At 35.8% G+C, this 26913-nt stretch overlaps 1 protein-coding gene across 6 annotated transcripts in view; it reads left to right on the forward strand.

Annotated features, from left to right (window-relative positions):
* Positions 1-5934: 5934 nt before the first annotated feature.
* Positions 5935-26913, forward strand: part of LOC149229375 (uncharacterized) — a 35922-nt gene continuing 14943 nt past the window's right edge. Inside the window, exons 1-4 of one of the 6 annotated variants that reach the window (XM_089378595.1) lie at positions 5935-6308; positions 8466-8715; positions 8986-9123; positions 9339-11487. In XM_089378595.1, the coding sequence (XP_089234721.1) occupies positions 9992-11487 (1496 nt within the window). In that variant the 5' untranslated portion in view covers positions 5935-6308; positions 8466-8715; positions 8986-9123; positions 9339-9991. Of the gene's footprint in view, positions 6309-6513; positions 6579-8465; positions 8716-8746; positions 9124-9338; positions 11488-26913 lie in introns of those variants that run through there. The other 5 variants (XM_089378599.1, XM_089378597.1, XM_089378600.1 and 2 more) reach the window with 5 other exon arrangements.

Raw genomic sequence — 26913 nt, forward strand, 5'->3', positions numbered from 1 at the left:
TTTTTTTTTACCCTTTTGGCCCATTATTAGTATAACAACACCATACAAACACACTTCACTAAAATGCCAAATACTTGAAATGTCGTAACCATAACAATAAAAAAAACTGATACTGCAATTTGAATCTCCTAGAAACCTATGGCATGATAATCCATTCATTCATTCGTTATCAATCATATGAACAACCCAGAGTAATTTACCAATTATGTTATAAATTTTAATATTTTTCTAAGAAACGATACAAAGCAAATCTAAAGTCAATAGTAAGTTATCTAGCACTTTTGCTATAAATTTAATCCTTTTCTGAGATAGGATACCAAGCAAAGAATTACAAACTATCTCATAGTTTTTGCATTCAAAAATGGAGGGTTCAGACTTATGTTGAAGTGAGTTCTCTAGGGACTTGTGGTTGCTTGGAAGTAAACTGCAACAAACTCTTTCTGATATCTCAAACTCTGCCACCTCACCAATGCATTGTGTAATCTCAATATACAATGGATAACATATTGTGCAATGTGTGTTTCCAATGGCAATCAAAAAATATCAAACTCTGTCGGAACATACCTAATTTTCTAGGATTGTATATGATATCAGAGAGCTTTTTGTAGAGCCAGAGCATGAGTGGCAAAATAAGGTACATGAAAAATCCCTTTATATCATCCGTGGAAGTTGGCAGACTCGACCCGATAATCAAGGTTGCCATGCCTTTATCAATTGGAATGGTCAGAAACAATGGAACCGATTCAATGTGCTGACTCTTTGAGTCTCTTGAGATCACTCTAAAATAGGAACGAGCCATCAACCATGCAAAGCAAACACATGGAAACGAAGGGACGAAACACCATTGTTGTTTCAATTTCAAATAAAATAATTATTATTAAATTTCCAGTAGCACACAAGAGGAGAGGGAAGGTTTTCGTCCATGTTATTCTCACAAGAAGCATATTCCTTTAGCATTCAATCCCGTCCATTAATTTAAACAAAAATAAAAATTCTGCAAGCTTATATCCACCTTGAATTGAAATAAATATGCCTATCAACATAAAAAACCAAAATAAAATATTTAAACTCAATTTTTGAAATTTTATTATAAGAAAAAGGTAAATAAGAAAAGTAAATTACATATTAATATTATTTACATACAATTTGAAATATCAAATCCAAATTACATAAACATCATACAACCTAAAATTATTTTTTAAAAAACCTTTATATAAATTTATTGATATTTAAAATTCTAATATTCAAAAATTTAAATTTAAAATATTTAAACAAATTATTAAATAAATAATTTATTAAAAATATACAATTAACTTGATATTTACCAACTATATTCATTGAATATTAAATAAACTACGTTACGTGATTTTCCAAACCTACCATACAAAACCATTGATAAAGAAATATTTTTTTATAGTTATTTTTATTTTAGTTGAACCTTGGACAGGTATCTTTCTCAATTTATCAACTGTATTCATTGAATATTATGCCTAGTTTACTTTTTGGTTTTTAATATTTGAAATTTTAAGTTTTTCTTCCTTTTAATCAGCGGGTGTATACATTTTAAAATGAAAAGATATCTAAATTATTGTATAGCTAGCTGTATAATTCAAGTGTCAGCAAAATTAAATATACGTTGATGTTGATGGTTCTTTCCTAACGTTAACGATACAAATCTTAAAAATAAATAAAAACTTCAAAATTATTAAATGCAAAATTCTAACCTGTTAAAAAAATATAACCACTATTTTTTCCAAGATTAATCTCAAAAACCCTGTAACAATCGGGTGCTTTTACCGTGAACTCAACTCTTACTCTATTGCAATAATTTTCATTTTGTTTTAATTTCGCTAAAATATATTTATGTGTATTTGCTTTTGCTCTTTCTTCTTTTTTTTTTTTTTTTGGGTAAGTTGGAACGTTTTATTAGTTGTAAAAGAAAATATTTATAAGGTTATTGTTAAAAGATTTTATGGTCTTACTCTAATTAGTTGACCATTGCCACTAGTCTAAAATAAATAGTCCAAAACAAACATAAGCTAACCAATCATAACAGTAAGGGCAAGATATGCCAAAAGGTTGACAAAATGAACATAACACCAAAACACATACTCAATCATCAGAGTTGATAGAAGTTGGGTTGTCTAGACCCATCCCAAGTGGAGGAAGGGGGTGAAATGAGTAGCTTACGTGTTACTCCAGATGAGCCAGCCAAGCCTCGAACTGCTCCAACTTGTCCATAATGGAGTTTCTTTTAAGTGACTATGGAATCAACAATAATGCTTCACTCTCCCTCATTGCAAGGCTAAAAGGGGGGGCCAAGCGTGCTGGGCTCCTTCGGTTCCTAAGATTATGACTTTTAAGGATGCCCTCGAGCCTTGTTCTAGTTCTTCGACTTTTAAGGATCTCTTAGGCTTTGGTTTTCTGGTGGATCATTCTACAAACACCCCACTCCTCGAAGTGATAGACGTTGATACTAATATAAGGGTAGTTGGATATCTAGGAAAGGTAATCATATGTCGTTTGAATGGATTTTGGCCCTAGGGAATGGGTCTATCAGAACTGGATCTAGAATTTGGAGTTGATTTTTTGTTCAAAGGGATTTTTAATGGTGGTCTTCAAAAGCCTCAAGGATAAGAAGAAAATCCTTGACCAAGGTCCATGGTTTTGGGGATTAGTTGGTTTATCAGTGAAGTCGTGGTTCCCAAGTTTCAACCCTCTCACTATGTCAACAGTGAATTCTCCAGTATTGGTAATGTTTCCCAACTTACCCATTCATTTTACTCATCCAAATCTCTTAGAAAAATTGGGCAATTTAATCAGGAGATTCATCAAAATAGATGGGGAAAGGATATCAAAAGGAGTTTTCACTTATGTCCACATATGTGTTGATGTTGACCTCAATAAAGGTTTGCCATATAAAATAGAGCTCAAGTGGATGGGAAATGTGTTTTCCCAACCTTTGGACTATGAAAATACAACTTTCCGATGTAGGAACTACCAACAGGCTGGTCACCTCCAGAATGTCTGTCCTTTTCTGAGAGGGGTTGCTTCCTTGTAGGTGTTTAAGAATTCCAACCATGGTTGGAGGGATCCTAAGGATGGAAAAGGATCCAAAGATTCTACTGGACAGAGAAGGGACAATTCTTAGCAACCGAAGGTTTTCTCAGGAAATTCAAGTCCTCTAGTTTTTGTTGGATCCCCAGGGTCACCGTCTCATTCCCCAATAGGGGAGAATCACCTGAGCAATGAGCAAGGAAAAATTTCAGCCATAATTGTGGTAGCATTGAGTGGGTGTAAAAGAACCCATGAATTAGGGCTTTCTGATAGTGATAAGGAGATGACAAATGGGGTAGATTCCATGGCATTGGATTTATACCACAAAAACGAGGTCTTTGATTCATCTGTAGCTATTCTTGATAATACAATGGACTAAATTGATGTTCACAGGAGTGAAGGGAAAAATAAAAACTCAGGTCTTGTCTTGAGAGTTGATTCTAGGAATGCAAGACTTTTCGCTAGGTATATAGGCATTTCCTTTGAAGATACATGATGTAATGATGTTCTTTATTTTACGTTGGCATGAGCATTCTGCTCTGGGCTTATTTAGAGTATTGGGGTTTTGTGACAAAGTTTCTATGTAGATTTCTATTTTTTATTGGAAGATGTGTATGAAAAGCCATGTAATCTTGTTTTTTGAAAGAATATAATTCACATAATTAAAAAAAAGAAAGAAAGAAAAAAAACCAAAAAAAAAAACACTCGCACTATATCCATTAAATATCAAATAAAGTATGAAACAATTTCTCATAACATATAAAATCAAAATCACTATTGTGAAATAATTTTTTACAAAGAAAAAATTAATAACAATATTTATCAACTATATTCATTGAATATCAAATAAAATATAAAATGATTTCTGAATATATATATGTGTGTGTGTGTGTGGTAGTCTAATTTATAGACGAAATGATTTTTCACGACTATTTTTTGGTTAATTTTAATCAAAATCTAACAAAGACTTTTAAAAACTTGAATTTAAATTATTTAATCTATATAATTGAGTGTCCAATTTTTTTGAAAGTGCTGAATCCATTTATTTATTCAAAAATACATTTTAAATAACATAAAATCTTAAAATTGTATTACTAAATTTTAGTAAATTTCAATTAAAAAACTATTTCATACATAAATTAAATTACTCCTATATATAATTAATTTTTATTAAACTAATTACAATATTTATCACATAAAATATAAACTATTTTTTAAAAACTACAAAATCAAAATCATAATCATATAAAAAAATTCGTATAACAAAAAACTAAGCACAATAAATTCTTATAACAAAAAACTAATCACAATAAATTATTATAACAAAAAAAACTAATCACAGTATTTATCAGCTATATTCATTATAATATCAAATGGTCTCCGATGAGTGGTAAAAAAGGAATTCTTTTCCCAAAACATCCAAAATCACTAGTGAAAAATAAATTGTTATAATTAATTTTTATACAGGTTTTATTAATTAATTTTATTAGTTTGACGTTGTTGTTGGTTTTTTTTTTTTAACTCATGGAGTATAGTCTTTTTATAATGCTTTGTCATGAATATATTATTAAATGTTAAAAAATTCAATGTACATCGATATTATTGTTAAATTTAGGTTTATGTAATCTATATCAAGTATTAAAAGATTTTTCCTCGAAAATCATATCATAATTAATTTGTGGACGTGTTTCGAACCAACAAGTTTGGTTCATTGTTAGGATAAGTTGAAGAATCAAATCATGGCAATAGTTTAAATAGAAGGAGAAAATCATCCAACGACTATATTTGACTAGGAAACGGCTATATTTGACCGGGTAAAACGACTATATTTGACTGGATAACTGTCCTGGACCAAGAGATAGGGACAGGTAAATTCAATTTATTCAAAAATTATTTTTGTTATATTTATTACTATATTTGATCAAATATAAACAATTAAATTTAATCAAGTACAGTAATAAATATAACAAAAAAAATTTCCCTTGTCCCTATCCCTCGGTCCACTACAGTTACCCGGTCAAATATAGCCGTTTCCTGGTCAAATATAGATGTTGGATGATCTGCGCTCTCTATTTAAACTACTGCCATGATCTGGTTCTTATCTAAACCACTGCCATGATCTGGTTCTTATCTAGTTCTTCCACTTGTCTTGAGGATGAACCACTTTTGCCATGATCTGGTTCTTCAATTTGTCTTGAGGATGAACCACTACTGCCATGATCTAGTTCTTCAACTTATCTTGAGGATGAACCACACTAAAGCTTCCACAAATAAATTGTGATGTGATTTTCGCTAAAAAATCTTTTCAATACAACGATGTTGTTAATTTTCTCTATAATTATTACATATTAAAAAAATTCAATATACATTAATAGTAATAGTTTTTCTCAAATATCTCGCATATATTATAAATTGAACATAAAATGTCAAACATGTAAAACAAAACACACCCACAACCACTATTTATACATTGATAGTGATAGTTTTTCTCAAATATCTCTTCTATATTATATAGATTGAACATAAAATTTCACATTAATAGTAATAGTTTTTCTCAAATATCTCTCATATATTATAGATTGAACATAAAATGTCAAACATGTAAAACAAAACACACCCACAACCAGTATTTATACATTGATAGTGATAGTTTTTCTCAAATATCTCTTCTATATTATATAGATTGAACATAAAATTTCAAACATGTGAAACAAAACATACCCACTATTTTTATAAAGATTCAAATCCCCAAAACCCTATAATAATACCGGACTTTCACACCATTACAATGATTTTAATTTTATTTTTTTTAAAGATTCCTATAAAAAAAGCCCTAATAATAATGCCGGACTTTCACTCCATTACAATCATTTTATTTTTATTTTTTAAAATTCGCTGAAATGTAGTTATGTGCTCCTCAAACACAGAGGAGGTCCACACCGCCCTTTGGGTTTCTCGATTGCCCTATAACGAAGTTTGAAATTATCAATCGGACAAGAAATGACCATAGCTCTTCATGATTAACCTAGTGTAGAATTAGATTTACACCACTCGATAAGGGACCCTGTAGAGACCCGCGGAATCTCAGAGGTTCTGTTGTGTAGTTCTCTATCAGTCCAGACGGGTACGAATGCCGAAAAAAGAACGACCCCAGAAGCAAAAAAAAACTCTACATCGGTTCTTCAAGCCACAATCCAGGGACTTTCTATCACCAACGCGATCGCCAAAAATAATTTAAAGATTTATATGAGGTATGGAAATCAGTATTTATATTCTTGAGTCGGTTATGTATTGCATTACAGCCTTGTATTGTTCGGATTCAAGCTTTTAGTGACATCAATTTTAATCTTAACATGAAAAAGGGGGCAAATTTAGTTTTTCCATTCAAGTGCAGGGAAGATTTCGATTCCAGAAGGGTTTTTGGCCTTATATTTGATTTATGTATGGATTCTGCAGTTTGTATTGCAGAGATTTGCTATGATGTATGAATTGCGTCTCCCTGTCTCTGCTGCTGGTTAGAGGTGATTGCATGATAATCATTGGGCGCCTCTTTGGATTGAAATGGGTTTAAGAATTTTCTTTAAAGTGTTTTGACAAAGACGCGCTTACAAGCCTGCTTGCGCCTGCATTGCAAATAGGGTACTTATTTTGACTTTGGCGCCAGATCGGAGGGGTTTCTTTTTCCTTTAAAATAGCTTGGAAGCTACACACGGTCTTGTCCCCTTGAAACTCATGATATGCAGTGGGACATACCACAGTGAGAATAGAAACCCCTGGACGGCCTAACAGTCTGTTGACCCACCAATAAGCCAACACTCCATTGGCTTTAACTGGATTTTTGATCTGGTGTTCATTGGACCAACTGGTTGGAACAGTTGAAAAATAAAACCGTTTTCTGAGACAATAAGATAGATTTTGATAGCTTATTTTGCGTAAAGGTTATGGGTTTTTAGGGCATTGTTTATGAAACCTTTTTGAGTGATAAACATGGAAAAGTAAAAAGTAATTCCATATTTCAAGTTTTGGGTTTATTGGCATAACTAGTGTATTTTGGAAGATTAGCATTGCTTATGTTTTGTTTTTATTTTTCATTATATAATTTAATGGGATTATATATTTGTTTTCGGGATTCTGGAAAATTTGTATTTTGATTTTTGTTTGGCTTTGTTTGCATTGGGAGATTAGATGTTTGTCTAACGTTATTTTATTATAAAAAGTGATTTCTTTGTACCAGATGTTTTGTACAAGATGTTTTGGAGTGAAAATATTTTTTTGGTTATTATAAAATTAAAAATTGATTTTTTGATATAAGATGTTTTGGAGTGTGATTATTTTTGGGTTAAATTTTGATTTTTGTTGTTTAAATTGAGTTTTTGATTGTATATATGGATTTAAAATTTTGAAAAATTCAAATATTAAAGTTATGGAAAGTTCACACTCAAACTTGTAATTCCAATAATGAAATTATAGAAAGTTAACACTCAAACTTGTAATTCCAATAAATCTCTATCAAATTTTGAATAAATTAAACTAAACTGAAAATTAAATGGAAAAAACTTAAATTGAAATACTTCTAAAACCTTCCAAAAACGTTTAACAAATAAAATAACGCCTTTATTTTTTTTATAAATTGTTTGGTTTTTTTTAAACTTATGATGAAATGAAATATCTTTAATTGCAGCCTTCACACTCCATCGACCTCACCTGTGAACCATTTCAATTCCCACTTGAAGTTTTTCATTCTAAGTGGGTGGTTACAACAGTTCTAGTATTCTAAATCCTCTTGCTTAGATGCTAAAACAAATTTCAATTGCTTGATTTTCTTATATCTTGCATTCCAGTCAGTCTGGTTTATTCGTATAGATTGCTTGCTTTCATTCATACGAGGTTGGCAGAAAGTTGGGATTGCCCATGTGGCATTCGACAAAATTGTCGGGAGTAATAGAGGTTATCCAGCATTTTATTTTTACAGAATTGGTCAGCAATCCTTTGAAACTTATGCTAGAATGAAACCCCAGGTTGACATATTGACATTCCATTGAATTCACCTCCGAATTAACATAATGTCCCTTTTAAGTAGGTTTATTTTATTTTATTTTTAAACTGGGTGGGTGTGAGACTGTTTTTATTAGATTATTAGACCCAATCTTTTAAAAATAGAAATTACACACTTTCTCTATATATATACACTAAATATTACATGTTTACTCATACATATTGCTCTAACATGTAACATATCTGAAGCAAAATAGATAAATTCTCAACTGATCAACTGAAGGCCCCGAAACAAATAGAAACGTGGTGTCAAATCATATAACTACCAGTCGGATTTTTGTCGGTTGGAGGAGGGTGTCTTGTATTTTTTACTTTATTTTCCAATTTTTACGCTGACGGTTGCTGTGGGACAGGACTGGTTCTGTACGGGATGCGGCCGAACCAGATGGTTTGACTGGTTCTATACCGAAGGGGTTGTTTTGCTACTGAAGCTATCGATCTGTCTCAAGGGCCAATTCTGCGCTTTGGAGGGTTGAAGCAGCCGGTTACTGGTTCGCTTTAAGGCCTGGTTCTGCGCTTGGGAGGGTTGAACTGGCTGAAGCAGCCGGTTCTGGTTTCCGGTTCAGCTGGTTTTTAATCCAATTGAGCTACACCAGTTCTAGTGTATGAAAAACCATTTGCTTAGATAATAAAACAGATCTCATTTTCTTATATGTCGTTTTGAAGTTTGATTTATTGGCATTAGTTGCTTGCTTTCACTACTTTCACTAAGTGGTGGGCAGAAAATCGGCATTACCCGTGTTCTGCATTATTTTCTCTTGGCATTCGATAAGTTTTTAGGAGAGAGTGGAGGTTTATTTAGTATCTTTGTTCAGTCATATATGGCACTGGAACGTTACATATTAACTGTTTAAAGTTTAAACATTTTGTTAGAGATTGTGAAGCATTGGTGAAAGATGAAGACACAGATAGGAACCTATTACTTCTTTCAGACTACGATTTTCTCTGATGGCTTCACTTGAAATAAATAGTCACTGCCAGTACTTAGTTTTCTTACAGCTTCAAAATGCCGTACGTACTACGATCTACATCGTAGAAACTGACTTCTTTTGCCCTTCGGTTTTGATAGAATTGCATGTTACATAATGAAATTGCACATTTGATTTTCATTTTTACACTAGTTACTAGTTCGTCGCCTTCTTGGATTTCTGTTAGTTGACAACACCAGAACTTGTTATGCTGACGACTACTGCTTTAAATTCATTGATGAATTTGGCTGGGTGCAGATTTGCAGTTCGGGCTACTACAACTCCATTTTGAATAGTTTAATGTGCAAATTTATCTAAAGATCTGTTTCCTGGAATATGGCCGCTTCTGCAGACGAGTTGCTTAAAAATAATAATTTCCAGATTCCTTTAATAGACTTGAAGAGATTCTGCCAGGATGAACTCAATACTGCGGCGAGATTATTCGGAGACCTTCCGGAGACAGAATACAACAACATGGTTAGCCCCAGGATAGATAAGTCCATTTTCAATGAGAGTGCAGGAAGCAGAAGGCAGACTTACTCCGGGGGTAGAGTTTCTCGTAGGCGGAAAGAGCCTATCCTGAATTCCCATACAAAGGAAGATTCTCAAGAAATCTCCATGAGCTCACTTGTAAACTTTTCTTCGAGCAGGGAAAACTTGGGCACTAACAAGAATTCTAGTAAAAGCATGTTAGATTTAGTTGGTAAATTTCTTTATATCTTTAACAAGGAAGAAAAAAACAGGCTCAATGCAAGGAGCTCTCTTTCTTCATATGCATCAGAGGAAAAGGATGTTTTGAGCGTTCCACTCTTTAAAGAATTAGAGGAAGTTCATAACAAAGAAGTTTATAATGTAAGTCCAAATATACAAAAAGCCGAGAACATCTGTGAAATATTAAAGGGGGTCCAGAAATGGAGGGAGGGATTTTGGAAATTCAAAAGTCATTTGAAAAAGCAGAAGGTTTGGAAGAAGATCAAAGTAAAGTACTAGATAATGCACGTCCAGATATGCCAAATGCCAGGAAGACACCTCAAGTTTCAAAAGGAGATTCAGAATTGAAGGGAGGGATGAGGAGATTTAAAATGTTAGCTGAAGGTTTAGAAAGGTCACAGGAAGATCGGAATAAAGTTGCGGTTGATTCAAGTCCGAGTTTAGCAGAATCTGGCAATGCATCTGAGGTATTAGGACGAGAAACAACGGGAAAGATTTGGGGCACCAGAAAGTTGCTTGAAACTTCAGAGGAAGAACCACATAAAGTTATAGTTAATGCAAGTCCACATTTATTAGTAGCCAACTGTACATCTGAGGTCTTAAGAGGAAGTTTGGAAATGGAAGAAGATATTGAGGAAATCAAAAATTCATTTGAAAGTTTTGAAGGTCTTCAGGTTTCAGATGAAATTATTGAGCGTTCAGGGTATGTCAGGCCTGAACAAGAAAATAAAATGAGTGGAGAAGGGAAAATATATACCCAGCATGGATTGCAGGTTCAGTCACAAGAAAGGAAATCGTGTGAACAAGTCCAGGTCTCCTTGAGAGACTTTGATACACTTGTTGAAGCATGTGAGCTACAAAATAGAGGTAAGGTTTATGAGAAGCAGAGTCAAGTTGACAACTTTTGTGCAGAACTTCACAGTTATATGTTGAATGCAGAGGGAGATATATACACTGTTGCAAATGGCATGGACAGACCAAAGAGAAAGCGTGGAAGACCAAAAAAGAAGGCGACTGAATGGGGAAGTGCATTCTCCATTGATATAAAGAAAGCAGATTGCGAGAAAGAACTTGCTTCTGATGCAATGAATCAAGCTGCAGAACGCCTTGTTTCTGGTTCTAGAAAAAGAGTTCAGAGTGGATTTCCTGGCAGTGCATCAGAGGAAGACGCTGGAGTTCACTTCTCTTCTGACTCGAGAAAAAGGGTCCGTAATGGATTGTCTCGTGGTGCTTCAAAAGATGGCAATGAAATAGGGGTCAAGTCTCAGTTTTATCATAGAATTTTGTCTTCTAAAGCAGTTACTCTAGATGGAAAGGAAGCAGTTACTCTAGATGGAAAGGAAGTAGTTACTTTAGATGGAAAGGAAGTATCTTCTGATGCCAGTGTAGCAGGTGACATTATTGCCAAGCCAACTGAGGCTGCAAAGGATAGAGCTATAAATGAAAAATGCAAGGTAGATGTAACAGAAGGGGCTAATGCGGCAGCAATGGCATTTTACGCAAAAGAAAATATGACTAACGGAAAAAGTGAGCAGGATGCGTTGAGGCAAATGTCATATATGAAGGAACAAAAGCTTTTACCTGCTGATGATTTTCTAGAAAGCTGGAAAAACAGACTTCCGAACGGTTGGAAAGTTGAGGTGGGTCTGCAAAGAACCGAAAGTGGAAAATATGATTATTATCACAATTTTGTAAGGTATGCCTTTAATTCGTGTCTTCTATGACATTTATGTGCACATATACCGTCTCCCCCAATCTTCCCAATTTGTTTATTTCATTTTTCTGTACTCTTATCTATTGTAAAAATTTCTGAAACTTCTGTTTCTGAATCCTGTTTTATGCAATCAAGGTTCAAATATATTAGAAGATAAAATCAATAACATTTTTGATGTTTTTAGTTGTAGCTGATTAACATTATGGTCAGTGTAATTTAAGGGGATAGGTCCAATGGTGGAAAATGAGGAGTTTTTCACCGTTGGGAAAGGATCAATTCTTGTGGGGGCTTAACCTAGAGCCATGGGTCAGCTTGAGGTAGTGGTTGCACCTAAAGAGATTATATTAAATGATCTCATGACTTGTGCACACATAAATGGATGAAGGCCCATTCTCCCTTTTCAAATTGTAAAGCGTGTGAAGGGGCAACTCGAGTGGTTGTGTCTCGCCCCCAAAGCACTCCTTGAGTCAAGGCGCGTCAAATCCCTTTGGGTGTACGACATTGGCGAGGTTCCTCGCAATAGGGGTGACCAACTTATAAGTACTTGGCTCTTGGGCTATGCCTTTAGCACTTATACTTATTCACATGTTAGATATATTATGTGTGCAGAATCCAACATGCAATCTTAACACAAGTAATGCTCAAACATCAGTTAATGTCCCTCTATATACAAGAGTCCACAATATTATATCATCATTATGCTACAATATTATGTCACATACATACAATATAAAATTGCTCACAAAAAGTATACCACATATAAATAAGGGGACCCTCGGTCCCTTCGTCAAAATTATATTTATAATTGTCTTCAAGCTATAATAGAATGCTGCAAACTTACATAGGTTAGGCCATTGGCCTTCTCCCAAAATTTCAATAAGAACAAACCAACGATTTTCTTAAAACCAAGTCCTAAATACAATTGCAAAACACCCCAACCCGTTTCGGCCTTTCCCTACATGACTCGGGCAGAAGGCTCCTCAGCGTAGGTGTGTTGGCTACTCGTCTCGGCCTAGACTACTCTCGGCCTGTTGTTGTAAACCAAGTCTGAGAACTTAGGTCTGTTCCTCCTGCAAAGTGCATGACCAGTTCTCCACTCCGCTCGACTCTTCTCTACCACGATGGTAGAGCGAGTCTTGAACGATTGCTCTACTTCATTTGGACGTGCAGTTCATACAAAGACTTTCACACTTGTTTGTTCTATCTTGCTTCTCGTGCTTGGACTCTCCTTTGTTATGTTTATTCCACTTGTTAATTTATACTTGTCCATGATGAGTGAAAGGGCATGTCTGACAGTCAGGCTGACGCTTTGTCTCTTGGGTCGACTAACGTTCCATCGCAAACTTGGACAAGAAACCCCAAATTTGGTCAGATTGATTTGTTCCATCTCGGGTGTGCTTGTTCTAGTTCGGGCATCCTTGTTCCATCTTGGGTGAGCTCGTGTCGACTTGGGCGCCCTCGTCCCACTCAAGACCTCTCAGTTCACTTGGGCGCTCTTTCTTGTTTGGGCAAAAACCTCCAAAGTATCGCACAAACATCGCAAATTTTGCGATGCTTGTCTCATCTAGTGACTCAACTTGTCCAACTCATGGTACTCGTGGACGCTCAAGCGTGGAGGCTTGACATCCCACCCCACTCTAAAGATGTTGTCCTCGATAACGAAACTCCCCTGGAAATCCATCCATCACCAAAGGTTTTGAATTCTCAAGAATATTGTTCATGAAACTGACATTTCATATCATTAAACAACCTCCCAAGTGCACGAATCATGTGAGGAATGCTTGTCTCCTCGACAGACTACTCCAATGCACTTCCTCACAGGTAACATCAAAAAATTTGAATCTCCCTTACTCTCTCATCCAGAAAGTAGGTATGATGTAGAAGATCTCCCATCTTTGACATACAACCATGGCTTGTAGAAGTAGATTCTCCCATACATGTCTTTGCACATTGAGCTCCCCCATTTTACAGACTAATTGGGTAGCTAATCCAATTGTCATGTCTGATCAATGAGAATATACGTCCTCATGCAAGAGAACACCTTTGCCACATCTCTTTGGCATAGCCTGTTTGGACTAACTCACATCACTCAATCACATAGTCACATAGAATGATATCCTCCTGCCAAACATTCCCAAAAAGTTGATGCTTCTCCTACCAAAGCACCATACATATGCATACACATGTCCACGCACATCTATGCATCATGACCTCTCTTGCTAAGGACCTTGTGGTGGTCTAAGTCACCTGACACGGGGATTCGGGACACGTAGGATTCGAGATTCGTGGTGTCGGATTCGGACACGCTGACCCCCCCGGAATAGGACACGTTATATATTATTTTATTAAAAATATATATATATATATATATATTTATATATATTTTAAATATATATATATATATATATGTATTTAAATATATTTAAATATATATATATATATATATATATATATATATTTTAAATATATATATATATATATATATATATATATATTTTAAATATATATATATATATATATATATATATATATATATATATTAAAAATTAGATATTATCATATTTCTTACACAAATTTTAATTAATGATACAAATTTGTTGATTTCAAACATAGATTTTCATCTATAGCTATTAGCATGCATAATGCATACAAAATTCAAATAAATGTCAGTGGTACTGGTCACATAAATGATAAATCTATTAAAAATTTAAATCATGATTCATAATTCATAACTGAAAGACAACTTACAACTACAAGATAGTAAGATAAACACACTGACAATTGTAGTTTTCTCATTAAGTCATCAAATCAAAATGTGTTACATAGGTAGTGTTGGTGCAATGCCAATGGCAAATAGAAATAGAAAATATAAAACAACTACAGGTATACAAGCCTCAAGGCATCAATCAGCATCAGAATCAGCATCACTGTCCCCATCATCATGGTCCCCACTGCTCTCCTCTGCATCCTCCTCCTCCCCTGTATCCATAGTCGCCTTTGCATCTGCTGGTATGGAGGTTGACCCCTCTAAGTCATCAAATCTAACAGTCTCTAGCACTGGATCATTGAGATCCATGTTGGCCAATGCCAACTCAATAGTGGTGTCCAGACCCATATCATCAGGAACAGTGTTACTTGGGAGCGGGAGCAAAAGCGGGGAGCGGGAGCGAAATCGGGAGCGGGAGCGACATATTCAGAAGCTCTTGGTTTGGTGCTCTTGATTAAATATGAGTTCCATACCCTAATACATGACAAAATTCAATGGAATCATTGTAATCCTCCAATCCTAAAATCCTGAAAAACTGATAAGTCTGTTGGATTTTGAATGAAATCTAAAATTCTACTTTCTCCATATGAAATCCAATGAGGCCGGAACCACTCTCAAACATCTTGAGTCATTTCATGGTAATGCTAAAAATTTAAGTAAAAGGATGAAAATGAAGATTAAGGAGAATGTCACTTTTACTTTAAGAATTTAACATTACCATGAATAGCGTATCAATACTAGGGCTTAGACTTGATCATGAAGCTGCCAAAATGCTCTACTCCTTGCTGCAACAACACAAATCACTTGCCAAATGAAAATATTAATGAGCAAACACGCCATTTTCTTTCTCGCACTGAGCTTAGCGAGTCCTGGAAACAAGACACGTGTCCCAAAATCGCGACACGCTTTTGAAAATCGTGACACGACCTCGGATTTGACGTGTCGGAAATGGACACGACGTGTCATATGATTTGGACACGAATCCGGACCGAATCGTGTCAGAGTTGCTGGATTCGGCATTCGTAGGGGGTTTAGGACGAATCCGGTGACTTAGGTGGTGGTGCATTGCCTCTCCTACTGAGGTAGGCACTCATCCTCCATGCACAAAGGTTTACTAATATGGGAAGGCTCAGAAATCACTCCCCTTACTCTGAGCAATCAAGATGTCTGACTGATTCCTCATCCTAAAGTATCTCTACATTTTCTCAATCTCTGCTCTCAAACATCCTAGCTTCACAAGCCACATCTATGTTAACTAAAAGTCATATCCCCATTGCATATCTACAATAGTCAATGATAGTTGTAGGATCCCTAACATCCTCCTTTGCACTTCCAACAACATCATAAGAAGCACTTGGGCCTTTACTAACTTTGACATTACATTGTTGGTGAAGACATGTGGATGAAGACTCTTGATATTGCTCCAGATTGGCAGAAGATCCATCTCCTCCTACCCAACCTCCACGATGATTCATACTGCTCAAAGATGCTTGTGTAAATAATTCCACAAGCTCTCTTTCTTGTTGATCATGTGATAAAACTATTCTTTTCTCAAGCTTCTGCAACTAAGGATATCTCTAATACAACACAATTGCAGACACCTTTGATCGATATCCCACACCGCTCTTCTTTACCATTGGTAGTGTCTTGGTTCCATGGTTTCTGTTGACCACTGCGTGTTAACGACCCATAGCACTACACCCCCTTTTTTCGAAAAAGGGATAACACTTGATTTATGTGTCTGTGCCATTCAACTATCATCATCAGCCTGATTTCCAAGATGTTATAATGTAAACCCATTCTGCATGTATATGATGTAAATAATCTCAGCAGATCCGTGTCATGTATGTAATGGCCTAGGTAAACTTACTTTTCTGATGACGATCTACATTCTGGGATGTTTTTTGTTTCACCGATCCATTCTCTTATGGTTGGTAGAGTTTTCCTTCAGTCTTACCCTAAAGCCGGAATGAATTTTGTCACTGGGATCTTAGGCGAGTCCTAGTGTTCTAGATCGAGTCTATGTAAAAGTGATTTGAGAATAATCCTAACTATTTGGTTAGGTTATTTTATTACAAATTGCTTGATCTGCTGGATTATATTTGTGTCGCAGAAATGGGTAGTCTGTGAGGGTCTATTACAAATGGGTTTTCCCCCTTATGATGTAAAAAATAAATTATGATGTAAAGTGTCTTGAGGGTTGGAAAAGTAATTTATCTCCTCATAGGTTGATTAATTAAATTTGTTGGCCAAACATTAAATAAAACCCTAAGACAGAAATTTAATTAATTATAGGTCCTAGACTCCTAAGTAAATTTAAATTCTCTAAAGGAAAAATTTGTCGGTCCTTAAAAATTAAATTTTAAGAGGTCTAGGGACTAGGGTAAATTAATTATTTTGATAAAATTTAAACCTTTGATCCCCGAGGTTAAGTCAAAGTCAATTTTTTGGGGAAATTAACTCAATAATTTAGTTTTTGAGTTAATTAAAATACATTTAATTGAAAAATAAGAATTTCCTCAAGAATTAAATATTTTGATGGATGAGATTAAAAGAAATTTTTATCCTCATCAACGGTCGAGATTGTTTTAACGAGGATCACTCGAACTAACTGTTGGAGGATTTATCTTTAAATAGAAAGTCATTTGTCAGTCGATCTATCCGATCTCTAAGTCGTGTGCTAAGCTAAGCAAAAAGCTCGTGTAATATTTTTCTGGATAATAAAAAAAGACTTTGGGGTTAAATTTCACTGGTGTTACTCTTCATGGGAATACTGTAAGATGTGTTGTTTTCATGCATAATTTTTTTAAAGCCATTGATGATAGCTTCTGAAGAGTGATTTGAGTACAGGTATCTTGCTCAGTTGCTGGGGTTTAAATGATAGTTTAAATTTTGAATGTAATAGTAGGTATCTCTATTTGTCTGAATTTTATTATCATTTTCTCGCTCTATTTTAATGGCTGGATTGAGTTTTGCAGGAAAATCTTGATTTTTAGATCCTCAGGGCATTAGGGGAAATTTTCAGTTGAACCAGCGAACTCCCGATCTGTGTTTTCTGAAGAGCCCAGCTAAATTAGCTCTGGGATTATCATAAGATTTTATGTGTGATATACAAAGGGTTTTGAATTAAACACCTCCTTTAAAATTTAAAAAATTTAATTTTTTGTGTGGGAAATCAATAGATCTGGCTGTTGAGAGCTTTAAATTATCAGATTTGGGAGTGGAGTTGGATTCATACTCCTCAAATCTGATAGATCTACCATTCTTTTGCATAGATCTGTAATTTTTTTTTTGTATTATTTTTTATTTTTTATTTTCTGACTTGGGTTTCTGGGGGATTTTTGTTTTGTTTTGTATATCTGGGTTCTGGGTGTTTTTGTTTTCAGGTACAGGTTGCAGATCTGAAAGAGAAGTTTGATTTGAAGCCAAATCTAGGCCCTAGAGGGTAAGATCTGGCTTCAAAATCATTTTTGCAGGGATATTACCTAACTTTTTGCAGTCCAAGGCTTTTAAAATTTTAATCTGGAAATTTTACAAGGGTTTCACTACCAAATCTGAAGCATAAAAAATGTATTGATGTAATATTCGCTTTTCTGGGTTTATTCTGGTTTTTTTAAAAGCTACCATTGGCTGCTTGGAGCTGCTGTTTGGGTTTTTTCTTCTTGCTGTAAAATATTCTCGAATTTTATCTGTTGCTTGAGGTCTTCATTTTTTTTTTGCTTGCGTTTTCTTTTGGCTGTAGTTCCCTTCCACGCAGTCCTTCCCTCTTTTCTCTGCCAGCGTGCTGCCTCTTCAAAAATCCTCCATTCCCCTTGACTTGCAGATCCCTTTCTCCATTTGCGTGCTGCCTCAAATCTGTTACTTCTCCCTTCCACGCTTTTGCTACGCCATTCCACAAACCCACAAGCCCTCACTGCGGTCGTGGCTTTCCCTCTCTTATTGTCGTTGAACCCTTCATGTCGTCTCTCCCCTGCTCCTTCACGTCCCAACCTGTGTGCTCTTCGCCATCCGCGACTTCTTCTTAATGTTGCTCCAAACCTATCTGCAACCCTCCTCTCCATCTACGTGTGGCTTCAACTCATCTCCTCAACCCCCATCGCTCCATTCTTCCATCTACGTCCATCTGCATTGCAACTTCTCCCTCTCTATCTCCGTGCGTCCTTCCATCCCTCCATCCACCTGCGTCGCACTCCCCTTGCTGCATCTCCATTGCCCTTCCATTCCAGCTCTCGTTCCCCGCCAATACTCCATCGAGCTACAAACCCTTTTCCACATTCCCCATCTTTGTCGACCTGCACACAACAAACAACAAACACTTCAATTCTTTTTTTTATTACTTCTTATGTTTTAGGTTTTAGTTGGTTAGGGTTAGCACATTCGACTTTTCTTTTTATTTTCATTTGTATTGTTATGAGTTAGGTTAGATTTAGGTTTGATTTTTATTCTTTGGTTTGGTTAAATTCATTTTAATTCAAAATTCGATTTTTTTGTTTGGGTTGTTTTTCGATTTTTATTTATTTATTTGATTTCATTTTGTTTTACATTTTTTCATTTTTTATTTTAACTTATGATTTTGATTTTGATTTTTTATTTTCATCTGAAAAATATTTAAAAAACATAAAAATTCTAAAATTTAAAAAATTAAAAAAATCTAAAATGTTTTTCTTTTTTTTGAAAAACATTAAAAAACATTAAAAAATCTATTTTTCTTTTTCATTTATGTGACTTTAGAATTGTAAAAGAAATAAATCGGAAGGGGGAATTTGAGCTAGGGCCCATAAAATATTTAATTTTGGCTAAGTCCTTTTGATTTAATTTTTAGTCACATTAAAAGATTTTGATTTTTTCATTTACCATTCAATTAGTTGTCTAAGGAATAATTAAATTGTTAAACTAAGGTTCCTTGGTGTTCTTTTGTGGTAGTAATTTTATGCGATAAATGCTTTAAAAAATCATATTGACTTTTGGAGAAAGATAAATTTTGCTAGATTATCCCGCATGTTAACGTTTTGGGCATTTTACATTTAATTGTTCATGATTGTCGCTTTGCCTCATTTATAATTTTGCTCTGGATAACTTGTTTTTATTTAGTTTATGGTTAATTCAAATTAAAGGCACTGGTCTATAATCAATTTTATCTTATGGTTGTGTCTTATTTTGTCCTATCTATCTCAATTGACTAAGACTTGTTCTAAGTTCATCAAGTTGTTCATCCTTAAATCTCCTAGAGCCTGTGTTCCACAGGCTATTCTCATTCATTCACCTTAGGGACTATCCCCCTTGACTTGTCTAGAAGAGAGTCTAAACGGAGTGAGTAAGGATTACAGGGACAACCCTTACTCTGAGCGTTGTCGGGGTGCTTAGACACTTTGTGCGACAACAGTCTCCAATGATCAAAGTTGATCCTTCCCCAACAAAGGCAATGCTTGAGCTGACCTCAAAAAATCCGTGCCGCAAATCATTGCATAATCATCCAATGGTATTACTCTTAAATCCATTCGACCAAACCATGAGCCCACTCTCATTGGTATGTCTCTAAGAGTACCAAAGGTTGACCTCATCTCATAGTTCACTGCTTTGTAGGCGCTCAACTCCACCTCCTACTCCTTCTTTTGCTACAAGGATTTAACTGTTCTCTCACTAACGAAGTTGTGCATAGACACAGTATCAACTAAAGTTGCCAATTTCTTCCCCATCACTATAACACGTACAAACCTAAGCCCCAAATCCTTCTTTACTTCGGAGGACTTCTTCCTCTCATCCTGCATCATTGAAGCAACCTTCTTGAACACATCAAGCTCCCCTCTTGATATTTACTTCATGCCATGCTCCTCTATGGTAGTAATCTCAGATAAAGGTTCCTTCAGAATGGATCTCTACTTCTCATCCAACTGCTGTTCACATGAAGGTTTTGAATCAAGCACGCCCTGGAAACGCTAAAGTTCGTTCCTTGTGGGCGCTCAGGCACATGAGGCCATCCTAGAAATGCTAAGTTGTGATTGCTCCTATGCCTTGTGGTAGTAAGCGTGGCCTTGTTGTTGGGCGCTCCATTGTGCCTTCATCGTTGTGGGCGCACTGTTTCTCTTGTCGTAGCAAGGCATGCCACCTTGCACTTTGTCTTATTTGAAGTTCTTGAGCGATCTCCAACCCATGCATGCATATGGCTAGACTAAACCTTCTCTCTCGAATAAATATCATCATAGTTACGAGTATAAGATTGATTTGCAACTAATTTCATTACCTTCTCATTGAAGGCGTTGGCATCATTACATAGCTCCACCATCTTCTCTTCCAAGCACCCCAACCTCCCATGAGAGCTCAAATCTCTTTGAGGTGAATATGCATCAATTCTCTCAATGATAGATCCTTTGCAATCACTTGCTGACAAATTGCCATTTCTCCTCTCAGGATGGTTCTACACTCTCTTTTCTCTGAGAAGGGGACAAACTTCCTCCTGCTGAAGTCCCTGATGAATTTCACAAAAATTAGGTCTGAATCCCACTTGGCACATCAGTGATTGCGCGGTGAAGAGCACCAAACTGTCGTCAAACTGCTTCAGTTACTACTTCTTCACTTAAATAGTCTTCAACTTTGATCCCACCTTCGAGGGAAGGTGGTGTGCTTCGCTCTAATACCATCTTTAGGGGAAGGTGACGAGCTTTGCTGTGATACCACCTTTGGGGGAAGGTGGTGGGCTTCGCTTTGATACTAGTTGTCACGCCCCCAAAACACTCCTCGATTCAAGGTGCATTGAGGCCCTCTAGGCGTGTAGCATTAGCGAGGTTCCTCACAATGGCATTAACCAACTTACGAGTACTTGGCTCCCAGATTACGCCTCTAGCACTTATACTTGTTATTTACGTGTTAGATATATTATGTGCTATGTCACAAGGTTCGATGAACTTCAACCTTGAGGTTCGAATTTTGGCGAACCTTAAATTTTTTTTGAGGTTCGGCGAACCTCATCGAACCTCATAGCCATTGACCAAGTCCATAGATCAAAACTCATAACCTCATGTCACAACTCAAGCTTGTAATCTATCCTTGCAATTTCCATGTTCGTGATAACATTTTTTATGTTTATTGATGTTGATATCTTACTATTTTATCCTATATTTCATTTTAAACTTAATATATGTATATATTTAGAAAATGCATATAGACGAACCTAATGGCGAACCTCATAAAAAAATTCGAACACAAATCGAGCCTAATCATTGCCAAACTTGAACTCGAACCCGAACCATGTGACTTAGATTATGCGTGTGGAATCCAACATGCAATCTTAACACAAATGTAATGCTCAAACTTCAATTAATGTTGAATATTTGATATCAATAATAAGAAGCTCTGATCAAGGGTTTTCCAATCTTGGGGTTTTTTCCCTTGCTTGAGCCAAATCTCGAGTTCTCTTGTCTTGACTTGTCTTCAACCTTTATTGTTCATGTTCTTTCCTCAGTTACTATCATATGATAATGTTTTAAGAGATTGCTTAAGGAAATGAAAATCAAACTAACATGAAGTAACTATTCTATGCAAAGAACTTGTTAATCCAAAATTAACATGGAACCAGAGCCAAGTTAGACAAGCCCAAGTAAGAAAGACTGCAATCCCGCTGAGAGGCGTGATATTCTACTTTGAAGGAATGACTCATCCGGTATGTAGCTGGAGTAAGAGATAGCACAGGAAATGTTTTTATTCTAAGATCCTTGCATTGACTCTGGAATTTTTCAATAACCCTTAGGTTTCGTACTGACATGATTTTGCATAAGATATAAGAGTCTAACAGTGATTTATATGTCAGAACAAGAGGCAACTCGAAATTTAAGAGGATTTAAGTTCATCAAAGACTGGTCTAATTGAACAAGAGGATTACTATTGACTTGATTCTTATTGCCGAAATTGTTGTAGCACCTCTGTAAGAATGAAATGCTAAAAGCAGTCATTCAAACCTCCTTAAGAACAAAAGTTTTTGGATTCTTCAGTTTGAATGCCTATCATTTCAAGTGGGAATATGGAGGATTAATAGTCCTATTATGGCATAGGATTTGTTGGATACATACAAGTGTATTAAAACCTCTAAGGGCTCTTTCTTCAGGCACTTCTTATTTGACATCTACATAAGGCACGACTATATGATGAAGAGACTTCATGAGTTTCAAGAGTGATCCGAGTTTCAAAGATTGCAAATCATTTTGGAAGATTGTAGATCTGGGTATAGAAACTCTTCTGTCTGAGTTTGAGGACTTATTCAATCACCTTTCTGCCTTAGAACAAATCGACCTGTCCTGTGGATTGTACACAGTCCAAGATTCATCAGGCCTGAATTCTCTTGAAACTGATTTGAAGTTCTGATCCAAATTACAGTTTGTTAAGGTTTTCATAAGCTGTTGTTGGAAATCTGTGACCTCTCCTCTACTCTCCGAACAAGGTATGTATAGGGTCTCAACCTAATTACTTGACATACCTTAATTTGATTATTTGAACACCTTGTTCTGTTCCCTAACGTAAGATCCAAGAGATAACTCAATTATGGTATAAATGTATCTTGTTACTCAAGTTTTGATAACTCATTACAAATCTAGTTTGAAGCATAATGACTATAGCCATTTAGACCCTGTGGTAGAGCATTCCTTGGTAGACTATTGAACAAAAGTATGATAAATATTTACTAGGGCCTAAAGAACAAAAATGCCATTGGCGTAACTCAGTTAAGTTTCATACAAGAAGATTTCACTGTTTGAAAGGCTAGTTGTCTATGTATACATCCGATGTAGAATAAGTTCAATATTGCAAGAAGACTCGAAGAGTCCTATGGTCCAAGAACAAAGTTCATAGTTTCTAAGATACTATAAAAAGGTATACTTCATGTTGCCAGATGTTACATTGAGTATGCTGCTGTGAGATCCAAGTTGTTCTAAGGTGACAAATGCTACAATTACTTGATCCATGTGTTACACAATGTATATGATCCAGTGTCAAAGTTTTGTTATATGATGTGCTCAAATTGCATATAGTATATAGCATGTACAACATAACATGTATGTGATGCAAGTGGTATGCATTTAATCCAAGCCATCTCCTAAGGTACGACAATATATGATGTGAAGTATGCTGGAGTATGTATGTGAAGTTGCTATTGTATGGTTGATTTATATAACTATTGATGGGAATTTGTGTACACCCTTATAGTAAGTATTCCATTAACAATGACATATTACATGGCAGACAAATCTTCATCCTCATATGGATATGGCACATTATATTAATGGTAGACAGGATACTTATATGGATATCATTGTTTTAAGATCTGGCTGGCTTGGAACCGACTCGGCTGAGTTGGTCCGAGCCGGGAAAAAATTTTCAACTCGGCAGAAAAAACGGTTCGGTCGGCCGAGTTATGACTGACCCAGCCGAGTTATAGCATGACTTGGCCGAGTCAGTCATAACTCGGCCGACTCGGCTGGATCTGTAACTACTCGGCCGGGTCAGTTCATGCGGCCAGTAAACCCCAAAAACAACGTTTTTTTTATATATATTTTTTAATTTTTAAGATTTTGCTGAGTGTTGGGGACTCCAAGTTGTTTTAAAAATTGGTTAAGTGCTATTTGGGGTCCATTCCCCTCTCCCAAACCCTATTTAACCCACTCCAATCCCTAGTATTGATATGCTATTCATGGTAATGTTAAATTCTTAAAGTAAAAGTGACATACTCCTTGATCTTCATTTTCATCCTTTTATTTAAATTTTTAACATTACCATGAAATGACTCAGGATGTTTGAGAGTGGTTCTGGCCTCATTGGATTTCATATGGAGAAAGTAGAATTTTAGATTTCATTCAAAATCCAGCAGACTTATCAGTTTTTCAGGATTGGGGGATTGAATGTTTCCATTGAATTTTGTCATGTATTAGGGTATGGAACTCGTATTTAATCAAGAGCACCAATCCCTCTATGTACCTTGATGCTAGTGATATTGGTTGTCGAACTCCTCCGGGATTCGCTCCCAAACCGGGAGCTTCTGAAAATGTTGCTCCCGCTCCCGTTTTCGCTCTCGCTCCCCGCTTTCGCTCTCGCTCCCAAGTAACACTGAGCCAGATGATGTTGGCAACTCTAGCAGTAGCCAGTAGTACTGGTCACAAACTTTTGTTGTAGAGGCCATTTCTACTCTCCTTGGTTATGTGTTTTTGTTTTGATCTCTATATCATCATCGTGTATGTATTGGATAGTGCACTGGGTGCCATTTTGATATAGTGGATATATTCATGAGCCTACTTTGATCATATGTTGTCTTCCATCTATATTATAATGCTGTGTGTTTGGAAACATGAATGAAAATCTTTAAAATTATATTTTTTTTTATTAAAAAATAAATATTTAATGTATTTTTTACAATGACCAAGTCATTGAAATCGAGCCGGCTGAGTTGATACTGAGTCAGAGTTGGAGTCGGAGTCGACCCTCGGTCGAGTCGGAGTTTTAAAACATTGATGGATATGACATAACACATGGCAGACAGGATCCTCATAGGATATGGCATATTAGATGGCAAACAGGATCCTCATATGGATATGACATATTACATGGCAAACAAGATCCTCATATGGATATGACATATTACATGGCAGACAGGATCCTCATATGGATATGGCACATTATATTATATGGCAGACATGATTCTCATATGAATATGGCTCATTATATTAACGACAGACAGAATCCTCATATGACATATTATATTAATTGTATGGCAGACAAAATGTTCATATGATCTCATATTTCATAATGGTAGACTTACTATTATATGACAACCTTACTATTCGGTTGGCATGGTAGACATGATACTCCCGTGTTGAAAGAAAAGGCTAGTCATAGAAAGGCTAGGACTAATAGGAAGCTGTCCAGATTTCAAAAGACAAGTATTATACATCTCTTTTATTGTCTTTTACCATCACTAATAATGATGTGAAGTCCTTAATAATGATGGTGATGATATGAATCCAGAGAATGATAAATGATACCTACTCCTTGTTGATAAGTACTCTTTTGATGTCATGAATAATGTGATTGGACTCTTTGATGGTACTTGATACTTACTCTTTGATCATGATAATCTGGACAATGATGAAATAGATGATATAGTTGATCTATATACTCTATTCCTTGGATTTCTTGATTATATAAATGATGTGGATCTCCTAAATCATGCTGACATAATCTCTTAATGTTGATACGAACTCGTGGATGATGATGACGTGGATTCATTGATGATGAACTCTTTGATGTTAGAGACTCCTTGATGATGATATGAACGAAGTTAACTCCTTAATGATTTGGGTAAGGTCACTTTCCCAATATTTAGAGGGAGTAATGATTGAAAATGATGCTTGTTGATATCAATATAAGATTTTCAAAGCCAAGATGGAAATCCTTGATAAAGTATTTCCTGCACTTAAAAGTCTAATGAGATGGAGAAGCTGTTCATCCCTGGTTTTCTTGATAAAGACCTATCACATGCCTCTAAGTCAAACTATGGATGTGCTGCTCACTGAGATATCAATGTGATGCTACTATTTATCTGTGTTGCACGGGTACCCGCACCCGGGGTGGGGTTCTCGAACCCGTCCCGGGTTCCCGCACCCAAGTACCGGATTCGGGTACGGGTTCTTCCCAGACGAACCCAGAAGAACCGGGTTCTTCAAAAAAAAAAATTGGGTTCTTTTCCTTTAACGGGTTCTTGGGTTCTTGGGTTCTTCGGGTGCTTGGGTTCTTGGGTTCTTCGGGTTCTTCGTGTGCTTGGGTTCTTGGGTTCTTCGGGTTGGGTTCTTTGGGTTCTTCGGGTTGGGTTCTTTGGGTTCTTCGGGTTCTTTGGGTTCTTCATAAAAAAAACTATATTAAAAATTTAATTTTCAATTTTTTTTTTTTTATTGAAATTTAAAAAATGATATGCCATAAACGAATGATATGCCATAGAATATAGAATATATGCCATAAACGAATGATATCATTTTTGGAGTCATTGATGGTCATTGGTCTGGATTGTCCTTCAGAGATGGTTGTAAGGTCTTCTGAATGTTTCTCAAGGAAATTTTCTGCCATCATTTCCAAAGATTACAGTTTCCAGAGACTATCTTTGTTCACATGCCTTAGCGTTGCTCTGTGGGCATGACGTGCTGCTCAAGGGTAATGAATCATTGTAAAAATTTATCAACAGTGATAAGTTTTTCAAAACTTATGAGCGACATAGTATTCTGAAATCATATATGATTATGATATCTCAATATTATAAAAGGAACATTATGGGTGTACAATCCCACAAGCAGAATATCATATCATATTGGCTGTAGCTTTGTGGAAATATTTAATAAGGTGATGACCATAGTTGGAAAAAAAGGGTAGCTGTTTGCACATTCATGAGTCCCTTCCTACCGCAGGAGACTCTTATGATCAGTCTCTCCATTAGTCTTATGCTATAAATTTATAAAAACAATTTCAAAACTTATGCCCAAGGTTTGTTAGAGTCTCAATGTAAATTATGAATCTCCTGTATTTGTGGATCTTCAATGCCTTTAATATTATATGGCATCGAAACCAGAACTGGAAAAGAGACCTCTTACTCTGTAATTTGAGCCTGCAGATTC

The sequence above is a fragment of the Pinus tabuliformis genome, chromosome J, assembly GCF_031772625.1.
Source record: "Pinus tabuliformis cultivar Carrire ecotype Pingquan chromosome J, CPIR1, whole genome shotgun sequence".
Classification (NCBI taxonomy): domain Eukaryota; kingdom Viridiplantae; phylum Streptophyta; class Pinopsida; order Pinales; family Pinaceae; genus Pinus; species Pinus tabuliformis.